The following is a 26,743-nucleotide window of genomic DNA, read 5'->3' as shown; positions in this document are numbered from 1 at the left end:
CTGTTTTCTAATCTTGTTGTTGACCAACCTCCGCACGCCCTTCTAGTAGGCATGTTCTTTATTCAGATATGTTAAAATCTTTGGTCTTTCTCTGGCTTAGGAGTCTAGTGTCTTTTTAAGAAAACTTTGTGTACTTTTGCTGTGGTCCCTGAGTGTGCTGCCTTAATAGGTCACCAGAGATTTGGGATGATTGCATATTTGCCAGGATAAATCTTGGAAATGCATTCAGTGGGATAGCTGCTTTCATTTGTTGTTTTAGTAATTTAGGGGATCTGTTTGCTTTTTAGATTTGGCCCATTTTCCAAAAAGGCAGTGATCAAGAATAGAAAGAGGAGGAGTACCAGCATTACTGGAAACAATCGGGTGCTGTAGAGGCACTTTCTATGCCTCTTCCTTTGAATCTCCCAACACCCTAGTATGTTTTAGTAGTATTTCGATTTTATAGCTGGGGAAAGACTCAGAGAAGGTTGCTGGAGGACATATATGGCTCAAGTGATAGAATCAGGATTTGAGCCCCAGTGTATCTGCTTCCAGGACCCTCGTTCTTTCTACTCCCCTTATTGCCATCTTAAAAAAAAAAAAGTTAGTCAAGGAAATGGCCCCATGGCTAAATCACTCGAGATGAGGACATCTTCTGATCTTGTGCAAATGCCAATCACAGGTGCCTTGAGGCGATGTGTGGCATAGACAATGGTTCACAGATGTACAGTGCAGTGACCAAAATCAGATTCTGAATAAGGCCAAGAGTCACACCACATGGTTAACTCATCAATGTCATGCCACTCAGTGGGGTCTCTCGGAAGGCAGCTTGCTCCTGGGGTCACCTAAAAATACTCTTGTCTTACTGCAGGCTTCTTCAAAATGCCACATCCATTATGTTACCTATGCAAAAGATCTTTCAGTTGGACAAAAAAAGCTGATTTAAAAAACTGTACTTCTCTAACTCTGGGGAATAATCATATACAATATAAAATCTTTTCTTGACATAATTTCAGAGGTCTTAATTCATCCACGCTTATTGATGTAACCTATCATCCATTCCAAACCTGTTAAAATCTAAAACTTCTTAAATTTCTAGATTTAAAAAAAAGTCATAAATTCAAATATTGTCCTAAATGTCAGATGGACACCCCCCCCAATAACTCAGCCCTAAGTATTATTGGCAAACTATACAACTAATTCACAAAGCATTTTTTGTGATAAGTAAAATGTGTTTTAAAACCTTTTAAAAATAGCATTTGAATGATACAATTGTTTAAGCATGGCCACCTACGCCTCATGTCACCCACACATTTTGGTGTCAAATAGTCCAACTTGCTAACAACTGTCAGCTTTTGTGAGGCACACAGGGTAAGCAATACCACAACAAAGGGTCCTGTTATGCTCCATAATGGCACACCTATGGCAGTGTGAAGCACAAATCCAACTTCCAACCACCTGTGAAGGGCAGAGACATTTTACTGAAAGGTCATTTAAACCATTTAAATGCCTTTACATAAAGAAAGGGAGGAGGGGGAGAGAGAGAGAAAGAAAGGGAGGAAGGAAGAGAGAAAACAGATCTCTTAGGGGAGTTATCTGTATATTGCTTGATGGGGATCAGAACTGTAATCAGTGCTATAATAAACCCCAAGTCAAATGAACACAACAGAAACACACCAACCATATCACAAATAATGCTTTTAATTGTTTAGCTTCTCACAGTACTCATATAACAGAAACTGACAAATTCATGATTTCCTCTAAAAATAAAATGAAAAACAATATCCTGGAAGACTGTTGCTCTTTTTCTCTCTCCTTAGTAGTTTTTATTGTGATGGTTGCACCTAGCTTGTTGGCCCACTAGGAGCTGCTTCCTCCTGTCATCAGCATCACTTCACCCTGGCTCAGGTGAAGCCCAGTGGCTGTCCCGGCTGGAAGGTCCCCTGGGACTGAGCAGACTGTTCGTGTGTTATCCACACACACATGCTGTGGTTCACAGACTGCCTCTTGGAGGTGAACGTGGTGAGCACAGGCATCTGATACATTTATAATATATCATCAATAAATATAATATTATAAAAAACAATCAGATTAAACAATAACCAAAATGATGCTAGAACTGTTTACACTTTTAAAACTGTCAACATCATCATCACCTATCTGAATGGAAGACACCTTCTTTGATTCTTTTAAAGCAAAGTGTCTGTGAAAGCACAGATTGAATTTAGTGTGTTTCACAAAAATAGCAAAGCTCCTAATAGTAAAAGGTGTCTGGCAAAAACAGAGACCTGTACAACACTGACACTCTGCTTCAAAGAGAAAATAGCATTTGAAAGTCAATCTAGAAAGTTCCAAATGGGTAGCCACACTCTTTTTCAACAATTTAGAAAAACTCTACCAAATTTGGCTCAGGAAAGCAGTGCCCACATTATCTATATGTCCCTGCTCCACAACCCTTCTTCTAGTAAAAGGAGATTCCTCATTCTTTACGCCTCTATTCTTTAGGATCCCACCAATAAGGCCGGAGTTAGATTCTTAAAGAGAATCAACTTAGCAACATCTTAGCCCTGAGGGAGCTTTGCCATGTCAGATTTTGTCTCAGACATATGTTTTGGCCTCCTTTCCTCAGGTTAGTCCCTCACTTCACTGGAGTGTTCTCTGTAAGAAAGATCACAAATCTGTTTCGTAGGAAATTGTTACAAACATATAACTAGACAATTTTTTTTTTTTAAGATTGGCCCTGAGCTAGTATCTATTGCCAATCTTTTTTTTTTTATCTTCTTCTCCCCAAGCCCCCCAGTACATAGTTGTATATTCTAGTTATAGGTCCTTCTGGCTCTGCTATGTGGGGCGCCCCCTCAGCACGGCTTGATGAGTGGTGCTGGGTCTGCACCCAGGATTCGAACTGGAGAAACCCTGGGCTGCTGAAGTGGAGCACGCAAGCTTAACCACTTAGCCATGAAGCTGGCCCCCTAGATGATTTTTTTAAATGGACCAGTCAACTCAAAATGTCCCAAGAGTGCCCTTAATTTAAATGTACAAAAATATATAGAAAGTAATTCTAATTTCTAATCCTTATATTTGTCTATAAAAGTCTTATCAAAACTTTAAAATACAATCTCAGGAAATGTTCCTCTTTATCACAGTTATCAAATAGCTAGTTGGCCATTAGTAAAAAAATAAAGTCACCAATACTGTGAGACGCAAGGCTGTAGGGAGATGGCCCCTCGGGTCACCTCAAAAGGTCTCTTCTTCTACCTGAGTCATAGGAAACAATGGGACTGGAATTCTGGTCGCAGTGCTGCCTCTCAATAGCTTTGTGGTCATGGACAAGTTATGTAACCGCCCCAAACCTCAATTCCTCCATCATTAGCATTTTCCAAACATGTTCCAAGGAATATTAATGTCATGAAAAAGGGTTCTGTGGTCGAATTAAGTTGGAAACTGCTGCACACAATTTCTCTTTAGTAGATTCACAATGCACGCTGGCATTATTAAAGGCTCTGAGAAGTCCTGCAGTACATTTGTTTAACTTTGTATCAATCTTAGTTGACCTCAGAATCCCTTCACTGAGTAACACTCAATAGCATCCTGTGGACTATACTTTGGAAAACACTGGTCCAGCACAGCTCAGGTCTCTTCCAGCACCTATACTGATAACACGTGGGAAGAGCAATGCACTCTTTTGACATAGGTTCTAGGGATTAAGAGAATATTTAATGCCCTGGTGTTGCCAAGGCACCTATTCATGCTAACTGGCCCCCTGAAGAACAACATGATTCCCTTTTTCCTAATGATAGTCTGCATTCAAGGAAAGTGGTGATGACTCTCACGAATCTTGGCAGCCACCCGTGGTACAGTAAGTAGCAGAACTGGCCAAGAATGATAAGTTATCTTCAGTATTGTATAGTTTCAGTTTTCCTTTCCAGAATGACTTGATTTTTCTCCCTAGCAAATGCTTTTGCCACTGTCCCCTAGAACGGTTCTGCCCACTAACAGGATCCCTGCCCTTTACCCACTTCCTTGTCCGGAATGAAGTCAGTGCGCAGGTAGACTGTCAGTCCTCAAGTTAAAGAGCTGCTCTTCCAAGAAGGCACCCCCAAGGCCGTACTGTTCTTCATGAAGACTGATCTCTTCAGGCGACAAGTGGCTTCCTCCAAGAACAAAGTCTGCAAACCTAATAAGTTTTTTCTTGTTTTCAATAAAGTTAATGTTATCACAGAAGGGTTTATTTGGAAGATAACATGTTCCCTTGCTACTTATCCCTTTAATTAAATTTGACTTTGCGTCAACAGAGGACGGTATTTACACCCTGGGAGTGAAGACGGGAAAGGCTTATGCGACCCCTCTGGAGACACTCAGGGGAAGGGCAGAGAAGCAGGCGAACCCCTAAGCACTGCGGACTGCCAAACATACCTACTCCTGCTTTTTAATGCCTTCTCTTCTCTCGCTCTTCTTAGATTTATTATGCATTCATTATGTTGGTGTCAATACTTTTCACCTTCAATATTTAGTTGGAAGGCATTGTTCTTGGGATAAAGCTATAAAGAAGGGAAGGATGTCGGGGCAGAGAGATCTTTCTTAGTAAACTTTGAAAGTTATTTTCCACACTAGCAGAATGAGAAGCAGGTGACACATCCCATTCCACCTTTCTCCTTCCCATATGGAAGTTACCTTTATGGCCGGCCCTATAAAATGCAGCAGATCAATATTTATTCTGGGCAAGTCAGAGCACTCAAGAACAACAGGAACCTCTGGCAGCTCCTACACCATCTGTTATCTAGGGAAGTAGTCTGCTTCTAGTCAGCAATATCTGTACCAAACCATCACATTATTTTTACATAATTCTAACCCAGGTTGTGGTCCAAGCAGCTGAGCAGCGCTTACTTTTTAGGAGCCTGGAGTCTGGAGACGGCCAGCCACGATGGGAAGTCAGGCCTGCGGCAGGCTTGGCGCAGCTCCTCCAGAGCACTGGTTGTTTCAGCTTCGGCTTGTTCCCTGTATTCGTCTTCAGTAAGATGCTTAACCACCAGCTTTTCTGATGTGAACCAGTTCTTCATTTTCCTAAAACATGTGGCATTTGGTTGCTAGGTTCCTGGTCATATGTGATTGGTCAAGTCAACCCTTGAGATTTGTAAAAATACATTTCTTAGACAGTAATCTTTAACTTCCTTTATATCATACTATACACTTTTTACTGCCGTTACCGTGACTGAGGTACACAGAACATGCAGGCCGAGCCTGCTGGGACATTTCCCCTCTTCCTGGACCATCCTGAATAACGTCCTAAGGCATCTGAGAATCAGTTTCTGATAGAGATGTTAACTGTATTTTTCTTCCTCGGTGATTTCTAAACACAGTCAGACAGTTACAAGTCTGCTTTCTTTATGCCTGGCCTGCTGACTTTCTCGGGCACTAACAGAAGCTGGCCTTTGAGATGTCCTTTTTTGGAGACCCAGTAGGCTCACTCGCCACCTCCTCTCTAGACGGAAAAGCACAGATTTGTGGGACATCGCCTCCCCCTAGTGGTGGTGATGCTGACTAATCCCAGGGAAAGGGAGTCAAGATTGTACAAGGTTGTGTTTGTACAATAATTGCTAACGATTCTTCCTTTGCTACATGCTGAGGGGCTCGTGATTGCACTATTTTTTCCCAACCAGGGAAATCCCAAAGGGAAAATCTCGTAAAAATAGTAATGATGATAGGGTTTTAAAACATGTATGATATATTTATCAGAGTTTTTAAAAATGTTATTGTGTGGTTTTAAATTTAATTTAACCAGAGATTCCCAAGTTTGAGTGAACATCAGAGTTACCAGGAGGTTTTTTAAACATATGTTTTCTTGAGGTTTGGGACCTGAAAAATCTTTTCTCGTTTGAAGATTGTCTGGTGTTTGATGAGCTGGATTAGGGAACCGCTGACATTCTCTCCTTCCCCTTTTCTGGATGCCCAGCCTCGTCTCCCTAGAGGAGAACCCTGGCCTCCGAACAGAAGACGGGCACAGTCCTGCCTTTGAGGCTTACCCACTGTGTCAACCGGGGCAATTCCTGAGCAGTTCTGAGCCTCACTTTGCTCGTATGAACAAATGAAAGCAGCGACATCTACCTCACGAGGTCACTGGACGGATTAAACGAGGTACTGTGAGCAAAGTGCTTAGTTCAGTGAGTAGCCTACAGTATGTGTGCAATAAGGAGAATCAAAAGAGTAGCTAGCATATATTATTAAAATATGTTCAAACAGCTGTTTGCAAAACTAGAAAGTACTTCACAAATCAAGGTACTATTTCTCTGGCTTATTATTTAACCCATATGTTCCTGTTTTACCTCCTAGTTATTCACATAATTATTCACCAGCAAAATGAAAAGTTGAGGAAGTTATAATACATTTTGATTATTACATTCATGTTAGCAGAATGCACAGCAAGTACATAAAAGAACCATCATGCAGGTGACAGAATACACTTTGCTCTTGGCAGGGCGGCTGGATGTTTAAAGGGAAAGAGAAAGGAATTCTGTCCTGCCTGCCCCCACCCACAAACCTGGCAAAGGAGCAGAGGCCTGGAGGACGTGGAGTGGCCAGCCTCCTCCTGGCAGAGGGACCGTGGGGAATCCCAGTCACTGTATGCCTCTGAGACGGGGCAAAGAGAACCAGCCAGCACCAGCCCTCCGACCTGGTGCTGGGGCCTTTCAGCCTTGCCAACGTCCTCTGCATAGGGGCCCTGTCCTGTCACTGGTGCATTTTTAACCCTGTGACATCTGCCACACAGGCAGTCACCAGACCCATAAACTACCAGTAACCACAGACTCTCCCTCCTCAGAGCCACGTTTACCTCGTAAATATTAACTCCCTCTTTCAGTCTTGGTGTCACTGTCCTCCTCCAGGCCCTCATCCGCTCTTGCCTGGATCACTACAATGTCTGATAACTGGTCTCCTGCCCCAGGGCCTCCCCTTATACCATCCTCCTCCATGCCAGAAGCCAGAGGGCCCACATCCTGCCACCCAATGAGGTTCATGGTCTCTGCTCTGATTTTTGCTTGTTGAATGTATTTTTATTTTCAGACTATTTTTCAACATTTAAAAATAATGAGAATTCACATTCTAATCCTCATTCCCAGATTTTCTAGAAAACCAACAGATCTGGCAAGGCAGGGCCCATATTCTCACCTGGCAACAATCAGCTCACGCTGAGCGGTAATTGCACCCTGTTCAATGAGGCTCCAATGTAGAATTTCCCACAGTCCTCATGATTGACCCACTGCCTCGCCCCTGTTCGGCATGACTCACTCAGTACCTGCTGGGGCCCCAAGCATTTGGATTTATAACACTTGTCTAGGCAGGAGTCAGAGAGGGCTGGTGAAAATGCACAATGGTTCCCTGCCTGTACCATGTACACGATCACACTAGACTCCTTAGCATGGCCTACAAGGCCTCCACAACCTGGACAATGCCCGCCTCGCTCACTGCCTCATGATGGTACCAAACTGGGCTTTCTCCTTGTCAGGAAAGTCCTTCCCACATTTATTCATCTGGCTGTTTTGATTTATTAAGATTCAGTCCAGTAATAGCTCCTCCAGAACCTCTCCTGAACTTTCTCTATATGCCAAAGTCCCTGGGCAGGCCTATTTTAACATTTCAAAGATATAGAAATGTGTGCCTATGACTCAACAAGTACACTTAAGGGGAGGGACCCTCTCCTTTATCTGTGCACCTGACACAAAAACAGGTGCTTGGACTCAATGACTGAGGAGACATCATAAAGCTGTGACAAGAGAGGTTACCGCATCTTTCTTTCTGTATTTTCGAAGGGCTTGAGCCTTAAGTTAAAATCTAAGAGGAAAGAAAATCCTAAATATAAATAATACCTTTCAATCATTTATGATTCATTTCTGTTCCCTCACTCATTTCATAAGTACAACAGGTACCCCTAAGGCAGCTGTGGGCCCTGATAATGAGAGGAAATGCAGAATAAAAGTAGAAATTGTGGGCAACCCAGAGCCCAAGCAATTGTGCCTCTGATTTTACTGAATTCTGAGTGAGCTGTAATTACCTAGGAGCTGGCAGTGCACCTCTGAAAGATGAATGAGGACCAGAAATGGAGATAGGATCAGATGTGTAAGTTCTCTAGCCTCCCCCTCTCTCCGAGGGAAATCTCTAGATGAAACGTGGTTAATTATGAGATTAAATATGATGTGTCCAAAATATCCCCCAAAATGATAAATAAAACCAGAACTCAAAGTGTCACATTCACAAGGAAAATAAAAGATACGCACCGCCTCATATAACAGAAAGCTTTCAGTGGGCAGTGCAGACCCCTGGAGCACAGGAGGAGGGTGATGACCACGTAGGAGAAGTGAGGCACGGTGACCCCACAATAGATGAGAAGCAGGGAAAGGAGCTGCAGAGTCCACGTCAGAAGATTTATGCTCCTCTCGTCAGCAAGGGGCCCACGTTTGTAACAAACAGCAAAACTGAGAAATCCAACCATCAAGACATAGCCTGTAAGCAGAAGAATGCAAAACAATATAAATCTGAACTTGAAAAGTTATGTGCAAATGCTGGCAGAGCCTTGACTTAGAGCTAAGAACATATCAAGAAATCTTCATTTTTGTTTTCGTTTTCCAATGAAGTCAGGTTGAAAAACGCACGTCGAGCTAGTTATTACTTCCATGTGAGATACGAGGCTGTCTTCTCTAATAATGAAGCATGTATATAATAAATTATGATGATGTATAAGTGTGTCTGTTTTTCAGCCCAGAGTCCTAGATGGGCAAATGTCATCATGGTTGCTTTGCTCAGGAAAAAGCCTCAGCATATATCACCGTCAGCTACAAACCTTATTTTGTATTTTCACTTTCTAGTCACCAAAGGAAAATGTAATTGTACAGCAGAGAGATCAGGCTGACCCTCCTAATCCAGCGCTCAGTGTCAGCATCAGTAATGGAGGGACGATGATATATTCTGTGTCCCCTGTCGTGATGCAATGCGACCCACACATCTCTTATGTGTTCCACCAAAAGCGTTTCATTTGTATCTAAGCAGCCTCATATCTAATTTCCAGTTTAGGAGATACAGAGGAGAGAGAAACTAGTTAAATTATACCACAAAGGAGTAATCACAGAAATCCAGAAAGTGACAGGACAACTAGGTTGGTCTCTCCAGCATATCACTGTGATAAAAAAGGAATTGTTATGGATTCAAAGAGACTTACTGGATATAATAGATGCAAACTGTGGCTCTCGACCACATCCTAGCTTATTCAAAACAACTATCAAGGACATTTTGAACATGGTCTGCGTAATAGATGGCCTAGGTAATAGATGATTTTATGTAATTATTAATTTTTGTATATTTAATAGTTATTTAACTATAGAGGAGAACGCTCATTCTTTAGAAAAGCTTAGTAAAGTATTTAAGGCAACATATGATGATATCTGTAATATACTTTAAAATACTTTAGCATAAAAAGAAAAATGAGCTAAAAACTAAAATCTTCAAGTAAAACAAAAATTGATTGTTTTTCTTTTGGGTAGGTGGACTTATGTGAGAAATATGGTGCTAAGGGTTTAGGAGAAACTAGATTCTTCCATTCTTCATTATTTCCCAATTAAAACAAACAATTTTAAATAGTTGTTTTTTGTTTTTGGTAATATGAAACAAGAAGAACAAGCAGTTTCTTAATATCCTGCTTCTGAAAAGTCAAGTTTTCATTAGTCATTTATATTTTGGATTTCTTACTTTTCATACTGAATACATAAAGAAATGAAGAGCCATATTTTAGAGAAAGTTTTTCATTACAGATTAGATGTGGTGACAGCTTAACCACAATTCAAAAGCATATGCAGTGAAGAGAGACAAATACTTTTTTGCTCTTTTGATGATTAGTACAGAAAACTAAGAAAGACATCATAGGGAAATAGTCTAAAATGAAATCTAATGAACTGAAATCACCAACTATGGGAAGAAAATAAAATATTACTTTTAACAGCACTTCTCCTTAGTTTAAAATGAAAATGTAGATGCTGGAGAGAAATGTATGTCAAAAGAAGGTCTCCAGTTGTACTTTTCAGCTTTACCAATAATAGACCGTATTCTTAAACATTTACCTACCTAATATATATATTCTGTTTTCATACCACAGCCACTTCAGATCTTCCATCAGTTGGCACACAACATAAACTGAAGCAAACCAACAACCAACCATTAGAGCCCAAAACGTGCTATACTGTGTGTGGAAGAAAATAAATGACACAGTTTTTGGTTCATTCACTCTCATAAAAATAGAAATAAACAAATAAACCATTTGTATTAGAAACTTCTACATAAACTGCACTGAAGTCAATTCAAGATACTCTCTGGAGTCTTGTTAAAGGTGTGGTCCACGAACCAGCAGCATCAGCATCACCTGGGATGCAGACTGTCAGACCCCACTGCAGACTCCTGACTCAGAATCTGCATTTCAACAGCATCCCCAGGTAACTGGCATGTACATTAAAGCTGGAGCAGCACTGTTCTAAACAAGAAATTTATCTCAAAGTATTGCTGGTGTTGCAAGCTTTAATCAGAGCAACTGCAACATTATCATCATGAGCTAGTATTTACTTATTCTCAACTAAGCGCAGGGCATCCTTTTACTGAAGGTGTGCTGGGGAACTAAGAATAATGAGGAAATCCCCAGATGTAGCAATGCTGTCATTCAAGGCCCCGACGCTTCAGCATCACGATATTCCTCAGCTCTGCCAAGATAAATTTCCACTCAGCACAGAATCAGCCCCTGTCACTCATAAGAAAAACATATTACCTAGAATTAATAAAAAGGTCTCAGAAAAAGTATTGCCAAAACTTAAGAATTAGTTAAGCCTGTGTATAGTAACAAATAAAAATGGAATCTCCAGAAAAAGATGTATTTTAAAACCAGTTTCTAGAATGTAGAAATATGGTTTGAATTAGGAACTGTCCTAATCAATGTGACTTAATTTTGATCAGTGTTTCATGTCTATGAGATCACGGTTTCCATTTTTTATTCATTTGTACATAGTATGCCTACCTTAGGAATGAACCTTTTCACCAGCAGGAGGACAAAGACTAATGTCATTAAAACTCCTAGCACGGTCCCAGAAGAGTAATAGAAAATAGGGCTTCTGTCAAGACAAGCAGATAAAAGCCATTTAAATGCCAAATCACACTTTTGGTATTAAAAACATGTTTAACTTGACGACAGTAGCCATAAAGAATACTAGGAAGAAAAACTCAGATGGTGGCTTTAATTACATCCTAAACTGTTAAAAATGAAATCTGTACTTGAAATTTATGGTAAATAGCTTGCCACTAACTCAAAACAAAATGTCTGAGTTATAGTCTATGCTCAGAATCTGATCCAACGATAATTATTGAGCACTATCATGTAGCAAGCACTTGTCTGACAGCTTTCTGTGCATTCACAACAGCCCTGTGAAACAGCTATCCGTGCCTAAATTCTACAGGGGAGGAAACTAAGGCACCAAGAAGTTAACGACTTTCCTTCCCCAATCTTCCACATCTGCTAACTGGAGGATTCAGGCTTGCAGCCCAGCTCCTCTGGGTCCAGGCTCTACTCCACAGGCTATGTAAGCAATATCCGGTTTATAAAGACCATGGATGATGTTAAAAACACTTGATTACACTACAAAGAAAATGAACAACGTTAAGAACAGCAAGCTAAAAAGTAAAATATTATTGGATAGAGTTTTTTTTTTTTTAAAGATTGGCACCTGAGCTAACAACTGTTGCCAATCTTCTTTTTTTTTTTCTGCTTTTCCTCCCCAAATCCCCCCAGTACATAGTTGTATATTCTAGTTGTGAGTCCTTCTAGTTGTGGCATGTGGGACGCCACCTCAACATGGCCTTGTGAGCAGTGCCATGTCTGCGCCCAGGATCCGAACTGGCAAAACCCGGGGCCACCGAAGCAGAGTGTGCGCACTTAACCACCCAGCCACGGGGCCGGCCCCCCAGAGATTCTTTTTTCACAAGAAGTTATAATAAACAAAATACCAGGAAAATATGTTTATCTGAGAATCAGATATTTATTAAATTCAGCCTTCTATATCAGAGCCAGAAATCTTGGAGGCAGCTCAAATGTAATAGAGCAGGCATCTGGCATCAGAAACCATGAGTGTAAATCTCAGCCCTGGCAAGAACGTCATGTGATTATGGATGTTGGTTTTCTCATCTATAAAATGAGAACGATAATACAGAGCTCACACAGTTGTTAAGAGGATCAAATAAAATAATGTATACCGTATTAATATGTAATACAAAATAATGTATGTGAAAGCCCTGTGTGATATATACATATCACGCTATACAAATAACTGTTCTTGGTTTTAAAGGCCTTTCAAGCAGTATCTTCAGACCTATTGTCTGCAAAACGTAAATCAAGAACTACAAACTAGTGTGGAAATATTTAGCATAGGGTCCTTTACTCTTTTTCATTAACAAAGTTAAGAAAGTAAAAATGAATACTTACCTACTCAAGGTCTTTGCATAAAAGAAGAGGAAAACGCCTGCCAAGAACACAAGGAAGAGTTTGAAATCCACAGCTGGAGTAAAAAGACACAAACACACGAAGATTTTGTGTCAATGCAGTGTTAGTGAAAGAAGAGAAAAGTCCACTTATTGAAACGTCACTCCAGAAAAACTGAATCCAGAAAGTGAAGTATAACAAAAACAGACTTACTGTTTCGAGTCACACTTATTGTATAGACAAACGTCTTCCTGGCAGGCTTCACAGAGAAGCACACGGTCTTCCCATATGGATTGATGATGAGGGTTATTTCGTTAGTCTCCGTTGGTGTCCAAAAGTTATGAATCACACATTTGATAAAAGCTAGAATGGTTTCTGGATACTGGCAACTATGTCTTTCTGTGATGTATACAATACTGAGCAGGCCTGAACTGGTAATTTTCATCTACAAAACAAGAACAAAAAACCTCACAAACACAGCAGTTAAAACTTCTTAGAAGCTTCTTAAAATCATGAGCAGAGGAGTACAGGGAGCCCAAGATGGGCTGAGAAAAGAACACTCAGATGTACGTGATAAGGTTCTGAGCCCAGGAGCGGACCAACAGATGTGTGTTTATTTCAAACACAGGCTGGACCACACTTTTGAAAGTGGATGTTTCTTCCCAAGTTGTGGCTAACTCCCTCTTCTGGCAAGTTATTGTGGCCAAGGGACATATAACAAGAATGAGATAGAAAGTAATAGGTGGCAAACTATTTGATTATGAACATAATGAGAATAGGGTTTATATCTCTACCACTTTCTACTGCAATTGAGAAAAAGCGCTTCCTTCTTCTGGATCAGCAGAGCATACATAATTCCGGCTTCTCTCATCATGCCACCTGAGGGAGGACCAGAACCTCAGGTCCTATTCAAGTCTCACAACAAAGCACTAGCTATAGTGCCAAGCAGATGGTGACAACCCAGTGATCATTGTATGACAACTCTCTGCTGCCTTTGTCCCTTTCTGCTTCTTCTTTGTCCCAGTAGGGCAAGCCTGGAAAGGGGAGTGAGAGCACCACCTCTGAATCTCAGGCAGCAGGTGATATCACCCTCTATGTGTCCATCTGTCTATCTACCCCTCATCTCTCTTGGACTTTAGCGCCTAGCTAACTGTTGCTCACTCAATACTACTTCCTGTCACATTTCCAGGGATTCAACATACACAGCAAACTCCTCCCAACACTCTGGCCTCTCGGTTCCCTGAACTCTCTCTCTGTATGCCCTTGTCCTCCACCCACCTCAGCTAATCCCTCCCATGGCCACACCCTGGATCTTGTCAGTACCAAACTGCAGCCCCTTTACAGGCTGCGTTTCACGTGTCCCACTGGCTGACCACTACCTCCTATCTTTCCAGCGTGCCCCTTCTGGCACCCTGACCCCAGCAGGCCTTTGACCCCACCACGGATCAAGCATCTTTCCCATCTTTCCCCTGCTCCTCACAGGGGATATATCCTTAGCCCCTTCTTATCCAGCTAAATTCCATGATCAATCATAAATCACTCTCTTGCATGATCCCTTGACTCCTTTGCACCCCTCTTGCTTTGTCACACCCACCAGCAAAATCCAACCCTCCACCTATTCCAATCTTGCATTTGCACCACCAAATGCGCCGGAGAAACACACAGTGCTCTCACTTCAAACCCATGACTGGAGACCTGAAGAGGGACCTGAAGCTGCAGGCAATCATACCACACATTCCTATCTAGTTTTTCTTCAACAACGATTTCACAACTTCTCTTTCCTCAACACCCAACACTTCCTCCCTCCTCACTCCTCACTCCTTGCTGATGATCTTCTTACGTCACTGAAAATGGAAGAAATCGGAAGGGAATGTCGACCAGCTCCTATCGTTGTATTCACCCACCTGTCAGCATCTGCTGGCATATGCTCTGCTTCCTGCCTGTGGGGAGGAACCTTCTGCCACAGAGACTGACATGCTCCATTCTAAAAGCAAGCCCCTCACTTGTGCACTGGATCTGATCCCCCTGTGCCTACTCAAGGACATCGCCCCAGTAACTTCTTCCCTTTCTCCTACGCTATTCCTATCAGCATACGAACATGTTGATATTTTTCCCACTAAAAAAAACCCAAAAAGCCTTCTATTAACTCCACTTTCCCCTCCAGCTATGACCCCATTTCCTTGCTTCCCATTGCAATAAAATTATTTTTAAAAGTTGCCAATATCTGCAGTCTCCAGTTCCTCTCCTCCCATTCTCCCTTTAACCCATTTCAATCAGGCTTCCATTCCCAACAGGCTGCCCTTGACAAGGTCTCCAGTGGCCTCCATGTTGCTAATTCAAAGAGCAAATTCCTTCTCAGTCATCCTATTGGATCCATCAACAGCACTTGGCACTGCCAATTATTCCCTCCTCCTCGTTAGACTTTCTTCCCGGGGCTCCCTGGACATCTCCTTCCTCACTTGCTACTTCTTCTCTCTTCTGCCCGCCCCTTCCTTCTCCCTGACCTCTTACTACAAGACTGACCCAGGCTCAGTCGTTGGTCCTCTTCTCTTCTCCATCTAAATTTACTCCTTAGTCACAAGGTTTTAAGCACCATCTATAAATATGCATCACAGCTTACTTTTGCAAAAAGAAACACAGGAAGGATATACCCAAAACTAATAAGACTGACTACCTACAAGGGTGGGGTAGGAATGAGTAGAGGAATGAGGGGGAGTGACACTTCTTTGAAAATACTTTTGTGTAGAGTTTTGACTTTTCAGCCACATTAATATTGTACATACTAAAAAATAATGATAATAAAATCAACCAGGATGGGGGAAAATCCTGAAACAGAAATGAATAAAAACAAATAGATTTCAAATGAATAATATAACAACACGGAAGGGGGGGTGGGTGGGAATGAATTAACCCAAGTAACTTTTGAGCACAGTTTTTAGACTACATACACTCAAACTAAAGATAAAACATACTGTAAACATATATTGAACTCCTGTTACTAGGTTTATTTTTTACAATAGTATTGCTTAGTAATTCTGAAATTACTTTCAGTGTTTTCTAGAATTAGGCAAATAAATCAATATATTGAGGATAATGGGAACCAAGATTCTCCCTATCAGAGAAGGAAGTTACAAACATGGAAAGGAGGGAGATTAGGATGAACCCAGTGGTACTGGAGATATCAGAACTCATGGTTTTCAACAGATAGAGAGAAATAGATATGTGTGCAGGTGTATAAGTGTGTATATACACGTATGACAATGATATACCAGTAGTAATAAACACAACTAACACTAAATGCTCCTTGGAAAAATGTATCATTCCACAGCTGTGTCTAAGAAATTACAAGATAAGCCTGGAACATCTTGTTTGCCAGAAGGTAAAGAAGTGCTCAAATGATAGGACAAGTGTCTACTGAATGAACTGGCAATCCATGAGACTATGTGAATAAAGATAAATTGGAGGAGGAAAATGTCTTCCCTATAGAAGAATGCCAATGAATGTAGAAGGAATAACACAGTCAGAAAACCACCATTTGATAAACATCATGATGATACTTGATTCAGACAAGCATCATCAATGGATGATAAAACTAGGGGGTGAAAAGTTTGATAAGGAATAGTTTCAATTATTTCCTCAAAATACTCATTTATTACAGAGGGGAAAATAGTCATTTTACAGTGGCAAAATTTTGTAAATTGACAGATACCACCTTAACCAAGTGATCCAAGTGGTGTAAACTATCAGTAACGGTACAAATCAACATCATGTGCCTCCTGCCATGCTGCCCTGGCTATTCCCTCAGCCTAAACACTCCTTCCCACGTACTCTCTTGGTAACTCACTAACTTCACTGAAATCTTCCTCAAATGTCACTTTCTCAATGAGAACTACCCTGACCACTCTTTTTAATATTATAACTTGTCCCCCATCTCTCCCTTCTTATCTTACTCCACATTTTCTTTTTTCATAGCACTTACTGGTTTCATAATTTTCTTCTCTTACATTTATGGCTTACCCCATCCTACCCACCACCACTGGGAGTATAAACATCACACAAGCACGGTTCTGTTTTGTTCACTGCTGTACCCTAAGAGCCTTGAATAGTTCTCGGCACTTAGTAGGTAATCAATAAATATTTGTTAAATGTTGAATGAAGGAAAGTACTAGGCTATTGAGAGTAACTACTATCTTGGCTACACCTGGGATCAGAGGTAACTTCAGAATTTCTATATAGAGGTGCTTGGGGTAGCAATTATTTTGGGAAGCAGGCAAGAGGGTGTTGTCTTGAGCTGTGTCTAAAAAGCAAGCACATTGTACGCACTTATATACTATATCTATTTGGAGTGGTTTGAAGAGCTGATTAGAAGTATGGAGAGTTAATGTCCCCTCCCACACACGCCTCCCCTTCAGCCACTGTGCGTATTCCCCAAGCGAGCTTTCATACACAGCTCTCCGTCACACAAAAGCTACTCTTTACTCTTGAAATAGTACATTTGAATTCCCTGTTCCTAAGACATGATGTAGAAGTAGGCTCTTACCTGCACGGTTGACCATATGTATTTCCATTCCATTTGGGAATTTTGATTGTAGCAGTAACAGTCTGGTTCAGAAGTTTTAATTAAATCCATTTCTTTCAGAGTTTTACACCTTGGAGCTGAGAGATGGAAAAGGGAATACATTTCCTAAACATTTAATTGCCCAGGATCTTTTTTTCTTTTTTCTTCACAGGGATAATGGTAACCATTTTTACATTTTCTGACCCATAAATTCTCCCACAAACTAATTATAGTCCTTCAGTCTTTCCAACCAGCAGGAGACAAGATAAAAAAATCACAGTTCAGTGTCAATCCTCTGATGACATACGGAGGGCACTATAAGAGCAGAGGGAATAGGCACTCCAATCTTGAAGAGAGGGCAAGAACTGACGGCAGCTTCCTGGCGAAGAGGAAACATGAGCGAAGCCCTGAAGGATAAGTCGGAGGCAATGGCACAGAAGTCGGGGTGGGGTACCAAGTGTGTGTAAAACCACGGAGATGAGGGAAACCGTGGAAGTGGTTCAGCCATTCCTGAGGACAGAGTATGGGAATACAGGAAGATTTCCAACACCTGCACCCAGAGAGGTGAGCAGGGGCCGCTAGTACACTGAGGAGCATGGACCTCGTGCTGAAAGCAGAGCACTCAGGGGTTTTAGGTGAGTATCAAAGTCTCCGCAGCAAACTGCAGACACTCCAAAGGGTTGAACTGAAGCGTTCAGTGAGGACGTGGGCAGGGTTAAGGCATTAACAGTAAGGCACCGTGAAGTTCCCAGGCACCAACAGCAGGCAGCCTTTAACACCCCTAGGCCTGGAACGGCAAAGGCGACTCAATGTTCCTGGAGCCCCGAGGACAGAAGTCTCACGGAATCACTACTAAAACTTCAGTGGAATGGTGGGGTGAGGGTATGGGCACCTCAGCCTCTCCTCCTGCCCTCCCGCCAGTGCCTCTCATTGGCCAAAGCCACTGGGAGGCCAGAGGGCAAAGAAGCCCAGGAGACGCAATCCACAGACGTCAGCTTCTAGGCCCTGAGCAGGGGAGGGAAGGGCAGAGAATGGGTCTGGAGGAACAAAGAGAATAACCAGGTCAATACGGAAGTGACAGGAATGCAGAGGTTTCTATGAGGAACGTGAAATCTTAGAGAAGACTGAAAGCAGAACCATGAAGGAGGCTCCTGAAGTAATCTAAGCAAGAAAGGAACCACGCAGGAGGGAGAGAGAGCAGCTTAAAGAGCACTTAGGAGCGGAATCAACATTAGATGAGGGAAAGCAAGAAGACGACAGGAATTTTCCAGCGACTGGAGAGATGGTGAGGCCCCTCACCCAGATAGGGAACATCGGAGCCGAAATAAGCTTGTGCAGGCAGAGGGTGGATGAGTTTGATTTCGGGCACAGTGAGTTTTGGTTGGTGGGACTAAGAGAAGATAGACAGGTCTGCTGCACAGGAGAAATTTGGCTGGAGACAGAGGTAGATACATACATGAGTGTATAAATATGTCTGTGTTATATGTAATATGTAAATAATATATAATATATAATACAACATAATACAATATAACATAGAGGGACAAGTGCTGTACTACAGAGGGCAAATGTGGTAAATGCCACAAGAAAAGGATAAAGTAATGGGGTTCATTTTATTCTGTGGCTGCCACTGTATTTGAATTTAAAATGAAGTGAGAAGAAACTCATAATTCTTTCTGGATCCAGGATAGGGTGTCATCACATCTGTCAACAGGAAACAGGATCAGGGAACCTTATGGACACACAGGGAAATGGGCCTTATGCCCTGCCCCTGGCTCCTCTAAGGAAAGTATGGTCAGCTGTCTTCCAGAAAAACCTGAAACGAAGCTAGAACAGCCTGCTACACTAAAGTTGGGGAAGGACTGAGTAACGAGTAATAACTAGTCAATGATCACATTCATTTGGAGAATAACACTGAATAAGCCCAGATAGGTCCCCGTCCTGACTAAAACATCCTCAGCATTAAGACAGACTTGGGTAAATGACTCCTGGCCAAGGGCTGCACAAGGGAGAGGACGCTCCCAGGACATCAAGGGCTGGCAGTTAACTGTAGAAAGATGATGCCAAAGAAGGCAGTGTAAAACCTGCAAGAGCCTGAGCAACTGCAATAAGAACACACTGAAACACATGAAAAGCCCAAAGCTAGTGAGCAGCACAGGTGGGATTAGAAGTGCTCTGGACTGGCCTTCTGGAATCCCACGCTCTGACACCGCATAGCCTCCTGTGGGCTCTCTGAGCAGGAACAGGGGCTGAACTGGGTACTAGAGTTGAGTGGGGTTTATAGTGGGGTTCCTCAAAAAGAAAGGAATTCCTCCCTATCTCTGGAAAGGCAGTGCATCCTGGTGGGGCAGGTGAGAAGCGTGAGGTCGAAGGTCCACAGAGCCAGCAGTCCCAGACCGTCATAAGAAGCTCAACTCCAAGCCAGCTGTTTCTGCGGGGTTACTCCTCCTCCTACCACAGGCACACCCAGTGCTAGGGGCTTTTCTTGTGGGTGTCTCCAGGGCTGTCCCTGCATTCCCTCTCGTGCTGGGCTCCACTTCTTCAAGGGCTGAATTGATTCCCATAAGAACAGTGAACTACCCTCTGGTTAGTGGTCTGAGGGAGTATCCTCTTTGTGGGGCCCGAGCTTTGCAAACAAATGCTACCTTCAAATGAAGATTTTCCCATTTGGTTCTAAGACTGTCTCCTAAACCATTTGATATCCGAAAATCTTAAGAGCAAGATGATACAATTTAAGTAGAGTGCAATAGTTTGAATTTAGGAGTAAATGCCTCTCTGTTGTCCAAGCCAGTCTTCTTGCACTTGGATTACTGCAATGGCCTTCCAGTTGGTCTCCCTGCTTCCAGAATCGCCTCTATGGTTCCCCCCACAACCTATTCTCTAATCAGGACACAGATCTTTTAAAAACATCAATCAGAGCACATCATTTACCTGCTCAAAACCCTCCAATGACTGCTCACCGCACCAATAATAAAATCTACCCTCCTCCCCAGGACCTGCTCCCTCTACCCTTCTCTCTGCCGCTTTCCCTCCTGCTCAGCTGCTCCAGCCACCCCAACCCTCCTGACCTCAAGATGCCTCAAGTTTTCCTACTTGCTCTTTCCTCGACCTGCAAACCCGCTTTCCCCAGATCTCGGCAGAGCTTGCTCCTTCCGATAACTTGTTTGCTCAAATGTCACCTCCTCAGGAAGGCCTCTGACCCCACTGTCTAAGATGGCCCACTCCAACCCCTTTCACCTGCTTTATTCTTACTCTGCTTTTTCTTCACTTACATATGTATTTATTAGTTTATACTCTGTCCTTCTCTATGAAGGTAGGGACACTGCATGTTCATTACTGTATCCCCAGCATTTAAATATTTATCTTTTGTGGGTATGTTGTAATTTGAGAGGAATAGTGGGTTATTTGGACATGTGTAGCCAAGCCAGTAAAAACCTGGCCAGTCTTTGTAAGAGCCTGGCCAGTGCCAGTCAGCACCACAAAAGGAAGTGCACTCTGGCCCTCCCCTTGAAGCAACCTGATGTAACAGGACACCATGTCCAGCCGGGTCCACTGGAACCCCACCTACGGAACCCACACGCTACACTTCCCCTTATCTACTTGGTCATCAGTGGACCCTCTCCTAGAGGGTGAGAGCTATAACCCTTAATATCCCCAGGCTAGGGACCCTCTTCCTTCTCCTTACCAGACAGAGGAGAGCAGGGAGAAGCAAGAGGTGGCAATAAGCTTGTTTTTGTTTTACTCATAGAAGGTACATCAGTGAAGGACCTCCCAGTTAGAAGACAAGAACTTGCTCTGAATTTCACCTCAGTCTTCAACCAGATTAAGGAAAGTACAGATGGAGGGAGGTTGCCCTGACTATTGATACCTACAGACACACTACTAAAAGCATGTTGCAGTGTCTCCCCTGGAATTCTCCAGAGTGGCCTCTGGCTTTTGAGGTGAAGTCATGTCAAATTTACACAATACAAGAGAAATTATAGACAAGGTGGTGGCATTGCATAGTGTCCTCTAGCTGCCCTAATTGTTATCACCTCTCTCCTGAGGTGAATACATTTCAATCAACCCACACAAGAATCCCTCAATATCTAAGGAACTAGAAATTCACAGCCACAAGAAGCCACAAGCCTAGCTCCAAGTGAGTTCATGGGAACCTTAAGCCATGGGCTAGTTGGACTAGCTGCAAGCCGGTGACTTGTAACAATCAAGATTGTTATCGCAGCTGGCCCACTGCCTTCCTAAAGAGAACCAGATCTTTAAATCCGAGATTGTTCATACAGGTTGTGTCTTCCCTAGGCCTCTCCTCCCTTCAGCAAATTTCTTCTAGACACATTTCACTGCTCAGCTTCTACTTCCTCTACCTCCATCGGAGGGTGGGAAACAAAATGTCACCAGCCTGACTGCTCATCTGAACTCTTTCGCCTGCTCAAGCCCTGACACGGAAGGCTGCGAGGCTGCCTGCCTGTCTGCAGGTGTCATTTATTTTTGTGGCCTTAGTCTTTGCTGATTCATTCTGTTAGGATGGAACTTCCTGTTGGTAGATGTAGGCAAATCCAAATATATCACGTCAACAAAATCCCCTTACAACGCAGTCCAGAAAACAAAAGGGACTTTCTAGGGATTCGCTAAGATGTAATAATAATTGTTCACTTGGTCAGCAGAGAATAATCCCTGCCTCGGGAGGGCTACTGCTTCCCCAGAGGCTGGAACACTTCTCCAGCCTGGAGGGTGCCCCACAACCTAGCTAGTCACTTCCTCAAACCCGATTCAGATCAGAAGAAAGATCTGCAAGTGCAGGCTGTCCCAGCTATGTCTGATCTCCCAAGCACTTATCAATACCTGCAGGACCAACCCTGAATGCCACCCATACCATGGCTACCCCAGCAAGGCTGCGTCTCTAAGCCATGAGATGCCTGTCGCCTTCCTGACTCCCTGCAGTCCTCAGCAGGCTCCCCTTACTCTTTCAGCAAACCTGACGTCTGGAGAAGAGCACCTTTCCGTTCAGTTGTGCCCAAGCGGCCAGGACAAAGCACAGTTATTTACACTACCAAAGGACTCAAGTCAGGGTCAGCTTAACCAATGAGAGCCCTTAGTTCATTTTAAATACCACTCAATTTATAAATATTCAATTAATCCAATTTTAGGACTACATATCTCACATAAAAAAAGGGGATAGCTGCATATCACCTGCTTTAACTAATAAATTAAATTTAAAGTTACTCCTTTGTTGTACTGCTGCCATTTATTAGTTTTCCTAACTGTATAAGTATATATATTTAAGTTAAAAGAGTTTAGCTACAAATAAGGTAAAAATATGCAGTCAAAACCTCAGACAAGGGCAGGTAGTGCTTAAACCTATGTACAGAATATGCTAAAAAAAAAAAAAAGCACAAACACTCCTCAGATCTTAACCTGCAACATAAAAACGTTTCAGCAATGCTCCTTCTGAAAATTTAACCTTCAATGGCCCTCACATGGGGAAAAAATATCTTCAGGTGAAACTATAACAGAATAATAAAATCACTTATTAGACTGCCATTTTCTCCATTTGGGCTATAACTACTTTCTTTTGAGATAATGGGAGGGAGAAGAATAGGAAAAACAAAAATAAAACCAACAAACCTTAACTCTTCAGAGTTCAAACAGAAGATCTTTTCTGGGTATTATTTTCTGGATTTTGATATTATTACATAAATTCACATTTTCAAAGGAGTCAGCATGCAGCACCGGAGTTACAAAGGTAACTTCTCTATTGACCCTAGTTTTTTTTAACCTGACTTGAATAAAATCTTGATTTTCGTTTCCCCAAGAAGTACATAGAGAATGAAACTGAAATTAGCATGTGCTAATGCACATTTGGATCAGATTTTAATTTCAGGTACTGATTTTTCTTCTCCGTAGATGAATCTGAAAGCTGTGGTTTCACACGGCCTGTTGCTATTGTTCCAGCCTGGGAATTCAATGCAGTGGCCCAAACTTGATCACAACTACATCCCAGTTGCCAGGGACCTCACCCACTGGCAGCAATCTACGAGTGACTCTTGGCTTGAAGTTTCTCAGCCAGACAACTACCTGCCCCTCCTCTGTCAACTGCCTCTGACTTTCCTCCAAATAGGGTGACAGAAAGCTGGCCTCCGTCTGGATGTTCTCCATTCCAAGGAAGGGTGTGTATGTTCGAGACTGAATTTTAGAACAGGAAGCATCATCTAATCTAACCTTCTCACATTATAGATGGGTCCTATTTTATGAAAGGAAATACCAGCTGTTTGATTTCAGAGTTCCTCATAAAACCGCAGGCTTTAGAGCAGCGATGGTTCTTAGATCTAGTCTAGTCCAGAGTTTCCAGTGTGGCATCATTAGCACACCAGAGGACGTAGGATGCTTCATTGTCCACGTGTAAAGTCTACCTGGAATGGCAAGTGTCGCCATAAGACCACAGATGATGCCATTTTTCTTAGCTGTGGGCTAGGATTTTATCAACTCAGTGGGCATCCTGCCAGTCTCAGGCAGAACAGAAGCTCTGATAAGCATTTCCGTCTCTCTGATTAACAAAATAGAAAAGTTAACACAAAATGTAGGAACACAAAATCTTGAAAAACACTGAGTTCACTGAGGCAAAGAAAAAGGTGAGGAAAACGTTGGAAACCATTCAGCAATAGAACATCTTCATTTTACTACTAAGAAAACCATGGTCCACAAAGATTACATGCCTGGACCAAGGTAATTCTACAAGTGGGTGACTGGATGTAATGAGTGAACAAGAACTCAAGGTTCTGGGTGTTGGTCCAGGGCTACTTACAATTTTCTGGCCGCTGCCATGCTCAGAAACCTCCCTTCTTAGATAGATCTGTGATCTATTTTTTCACCAGTAAATTTGTCACTACGAAGCCTTCGCTTCCTCATCTGTAAAATGGGTACATAAATGGTACCTACTCCCATAGGACTACTATGGGTATTAAATAAGATAATGCAGTTAAAGCACTTTTAACTGTACTTTTCAATATACTGCCTAGCACGTAGCACACACTCAACCAATGTCTGTTCAATGAAGACTCGGGTAGAGCCGTTCCCCAAGGTGTAACTCACTGCGAGATTGCCCTGAGTCGCAGCTCTGGCAGGATCTGCTAAATTGCCTTCATCCTTAGACAAAGAACCCTGATTTTATTGGGAGGGGGTCGGGGGCTACTGTGCCCAGCTAAAATACCACACTTGGCTGCCTCCCTTGCAACCAGAGGTGGCCAGTGAGATGAAGGGAAGTTGGCAGACAGTGACTCCAGGAAATCTTTTAAAGGATTTTATGGGGAAAAAACGAAATAGAAATGCTAAGCCCATAGCAAATGAGTAGCAGTTCTAGAGTTAGACCCCTTCGCTTCCCCTTCACGCCAGATCGGAGAGCCCTCGGCAGACACTCGGAGCAGCCACCACGTCTTGTGTCCTATGTATCAGACGCCGTGCACACGGTAAGCATCAGTGAGCCTGGGAGCCAGCACCATCCGTCTGGCACGTGGCCAGCAGCCTAAGCTGCTCCAGGTCACAGTCAGGGGCGGGGGAATTTTGGTCCGATTCTAAAGCCGAAGCGCCTGCCTCCTCTGGTCTTAAATCCAAAGGACCAGCTAGACAGAGAAATAAGGTTTTCCACATAAATTGATGTACTGCACAAAAGCCCCGTGTTGACCCCGTGACTAGGGCCAGCCGTCCCAGTGACTAGCTGTGTGACCTTTGACAAATCAAAACGTCTCCGAGCTTCGGCTGCTTCTCCGGTAAAACGCGGGAACTGGGCCAGACTTTGAACTTGGCGGGTGCTTCTGGGCCTACCGTCTTAACGCGCCCGCGCGCCGGGGACAGACCGGGAGGGATCGGGAAGGAGGGGGCACGCCCCGGGGCAGGTCGACCCGCGGGGCGAGCCGCACGGGGCAGGGACGCGCCCCCGCCTCCGGGCCTCGGCGCCCGGGGAGCCGGGGAGCGCCCGCCGCCGGGGCCCGCGGTTACCTGACAGCGCCGCCGCCGCCTCCTCCCCGCGCCCCGCGGCCGCGGGCCGTGCGGCCCAGGGCGGCAGCCAGAGCAGCAGCCACCACGGCCCAGGCGGCGGCCGCATCCCGCCCGCGCTCAGCTCCGCGCGGCCCGGCTGCAGCCCACCCCCAGGGCGGGCGCCGCCGAGAGGGGCCGGAACGGCGCGAGGGAGGAGGAGGCGGAGCGGGGCAGGCAGCCCGCCAGGCCGAGGCCCCGCCTCCCGGGCGGAAGAGGCCGGGCCCCACGCTCCGCCTCCGCCCGCGGCGCCTCGTCCTCCCCCGGAGGCGGTTGACCCCCCGCCGGCGGGTCGGGGAGGCGCGGGGCGTGGACTTGGGGGGGCTTCAGGGGGGTTTGGGGGGCCGCTCCGCTGGGAATTTTGCCTAAAACTTTCCTGACCCGTGGCCTGCGGGGTTTCAGGGCTCGGTTCTCAAGAGTTCCCGTCAGTGACACCCCATGAAAACGGAAGGCCCTTAAGCAGCCTCCCCTTTTATAACTAAAAGTCATTTTACTTTTTGTCTTTGTTTCTCATTTTCCTTTTTGTTTGTAACAGCAATAGCAAATTGGCAATTTGCTTGCTTAAATAACACTGACTTGTATGTCCAAGCTTATAAACAAAGCACATTGTAGTATAAAGACGCTCTGAAACGTTCCCTCACCAATCTAACAGACTATCCCTTAAGATTAGCTTGCATTAAAAAAGAAATACAGAGAACGGATTGGTGGTTGCCAAAGGGAGGGGGTGGGGGTGGGCAAAATGGGTGAAGATGGGCAAAAGGTGCAAACTTCAAGTTATGAGATAAATAAATTCTGGGGATGTCATGTACAGCATGGTAACTAAGGTTAACAATACGGTTTTGTGTGTTTGAAAGTTGCTGAGTGTAGGTTTTAAAAGTTCTCAGAAAATATTTTTTGTAACTCTATGAGGTGGTGGATATTAACTTATTGTGATGATCATTTTGCAATATATACATACATATATCAAATCATTATTTTGTACACATAAAACTAATATAATGTTATAGTCAATTGTATCTCAATAAAACTGGAAAAATAGAGTGGCCTTAACAGTGATAATTAGTACAGAACTTAAAGCCTTCATAATATTATACTGTACTTTTTTTTAAAAAAAAAAACAGACCCTTCTCAGGCTCTGGAAACCCATTAATATGATTCAATATTTCATACTAAACATTTACCAGAACAAAAGGTCATTTCTTCTTTTCTAATTCTGTTTTTCTGCTGAGGTACCTCAGAGAACCCAATTGTGACAGAAATCATCCTCTAAAAATAACACAGCCTCATTTTCCCCAAAGGTCTGAGTAGAACTCGCTAGACTTTCCCTGGCTTCAAAGTAAGGTTTAACCAGCTGCCCTCAAACTTCTGGCACCACATGCGTACCCATATATGGCTTTTAGAAAGTTCAGAAATCTCCTTGTAAGGGACTCTTCAGGGGGATGATTTTTACAAATAAACTGTTACTACTTGAGCTCTCACCTTGTCTGACCCTGCAGACTGTCACCAGAGAAACAGCAGAGGCCCCGATCCAAGTGTGAGGTGTGCACTTGCCTCTTGCACAGCGGCTTTTTTTCCTAACCAAATTCATTTTGATTTAGTTGAGTTTTGGATGGCACTATGGAAAGTGGCTAAAAGAAACAGGTAGATTCTTGAATGACAAATGTGTTTTCCTGCAGCTGTAT

General features: G+C 43.3%; 1 protein-coding gene across 2 annotated transcripts; it reads right to left on the bottom strand.

The window, feature by feature from the left end:
* Positions 1 to 1,671: 1,671 nt before the first annotated feature.
* LOC124233499 (nuclear envelope integral membrane protein 2-like) lies at positions 1,672 to 25,185 on the bottom strand. Of its 2 annotated transcripts, none has more exons than XM_046650641.1 (10): positions 25,026 to 25,185; positions 17,019 to 17,134; positions 12,692 to 12,923; positions 12,482 to 12,554; positions 11,024 to 11,117; positions 10,087 to 10,201; positions 8,250 to 8,475; positions 4,867 to 5,043; positions 3,995 to 4,156; positions 1,672 to 2,015 (listed from the first exon to the last, which is right to left on the bottom strand). In XM_046650641.1, the coding sequence occupies exons 1-9, from the start codon at positions 25,129 to 25,131 to the stop codon at positions 4,018 to 4,020; spliced, it is 1,278 nt and encodes a 425-aa protein (XP_046506597.1). In that variant the 5' UTR covers positions 25,132 to 25,185; the 3' UTR covers positions 1,672 to 2,015; positions 3,995 to 4,017. The 2 variants fall into 2 exon arrangements, with proteins under 2 accessions (XP_046506597.1, XP_046506596.1); XM_046650640.1 differs by having other exon boundaries at positions 3,999 to 4,156.
* Positions 25,186 to 26,743: the final 1,558 nt, after the last annotated feature.

Source organism: Equus quagga, unplaced genomic scaffold, assembly GCF_021613505.1.
Source record: "Equus quagga isolate Etosha38 unplaced genomic scaffold, UCLA_HA_Equagga_1.0 203_RagTag, whole genome shotgun sequence".
Taxonomy (NCBI): domain Eukaryota; kingdom Metazoa; phylum Chordata; class Mammalia; order Perissodactyla; family Equidae; genus Equus; species Equus quagga.
The sequence above is the reverse complement of the archived record's forward strand: the minus strand, read 5'-3'. Positions and strand labels throughout refer to the sequence as shown.

Excerpts from the sequence above, each read along its gene's own strand:
- LOC124233499 (XM_046650641.1), bottom strand. The coding sequence starts at position 25,131 with ATGCGGCCGCCGCCTGGGCCGTGGTGGCTGCTGCTCTGGCTGCCGCCC. Across the intron at positions 12,924-17,018 it reads ACATATGGTCAACCGTGCAG|ATGAAAATTACCAGTTCAGG; the intron begins GTAAGAGCCTAC and ends CTTGTTTTGTAG. Across the intron at positions 10,202-11,023 it reads TGAAAAGGTTCATTCCTAAG|TATAGCACGTTTTGGGCTCT; the intron begins GTAGGCATACTA and ends TTCCACACACAG.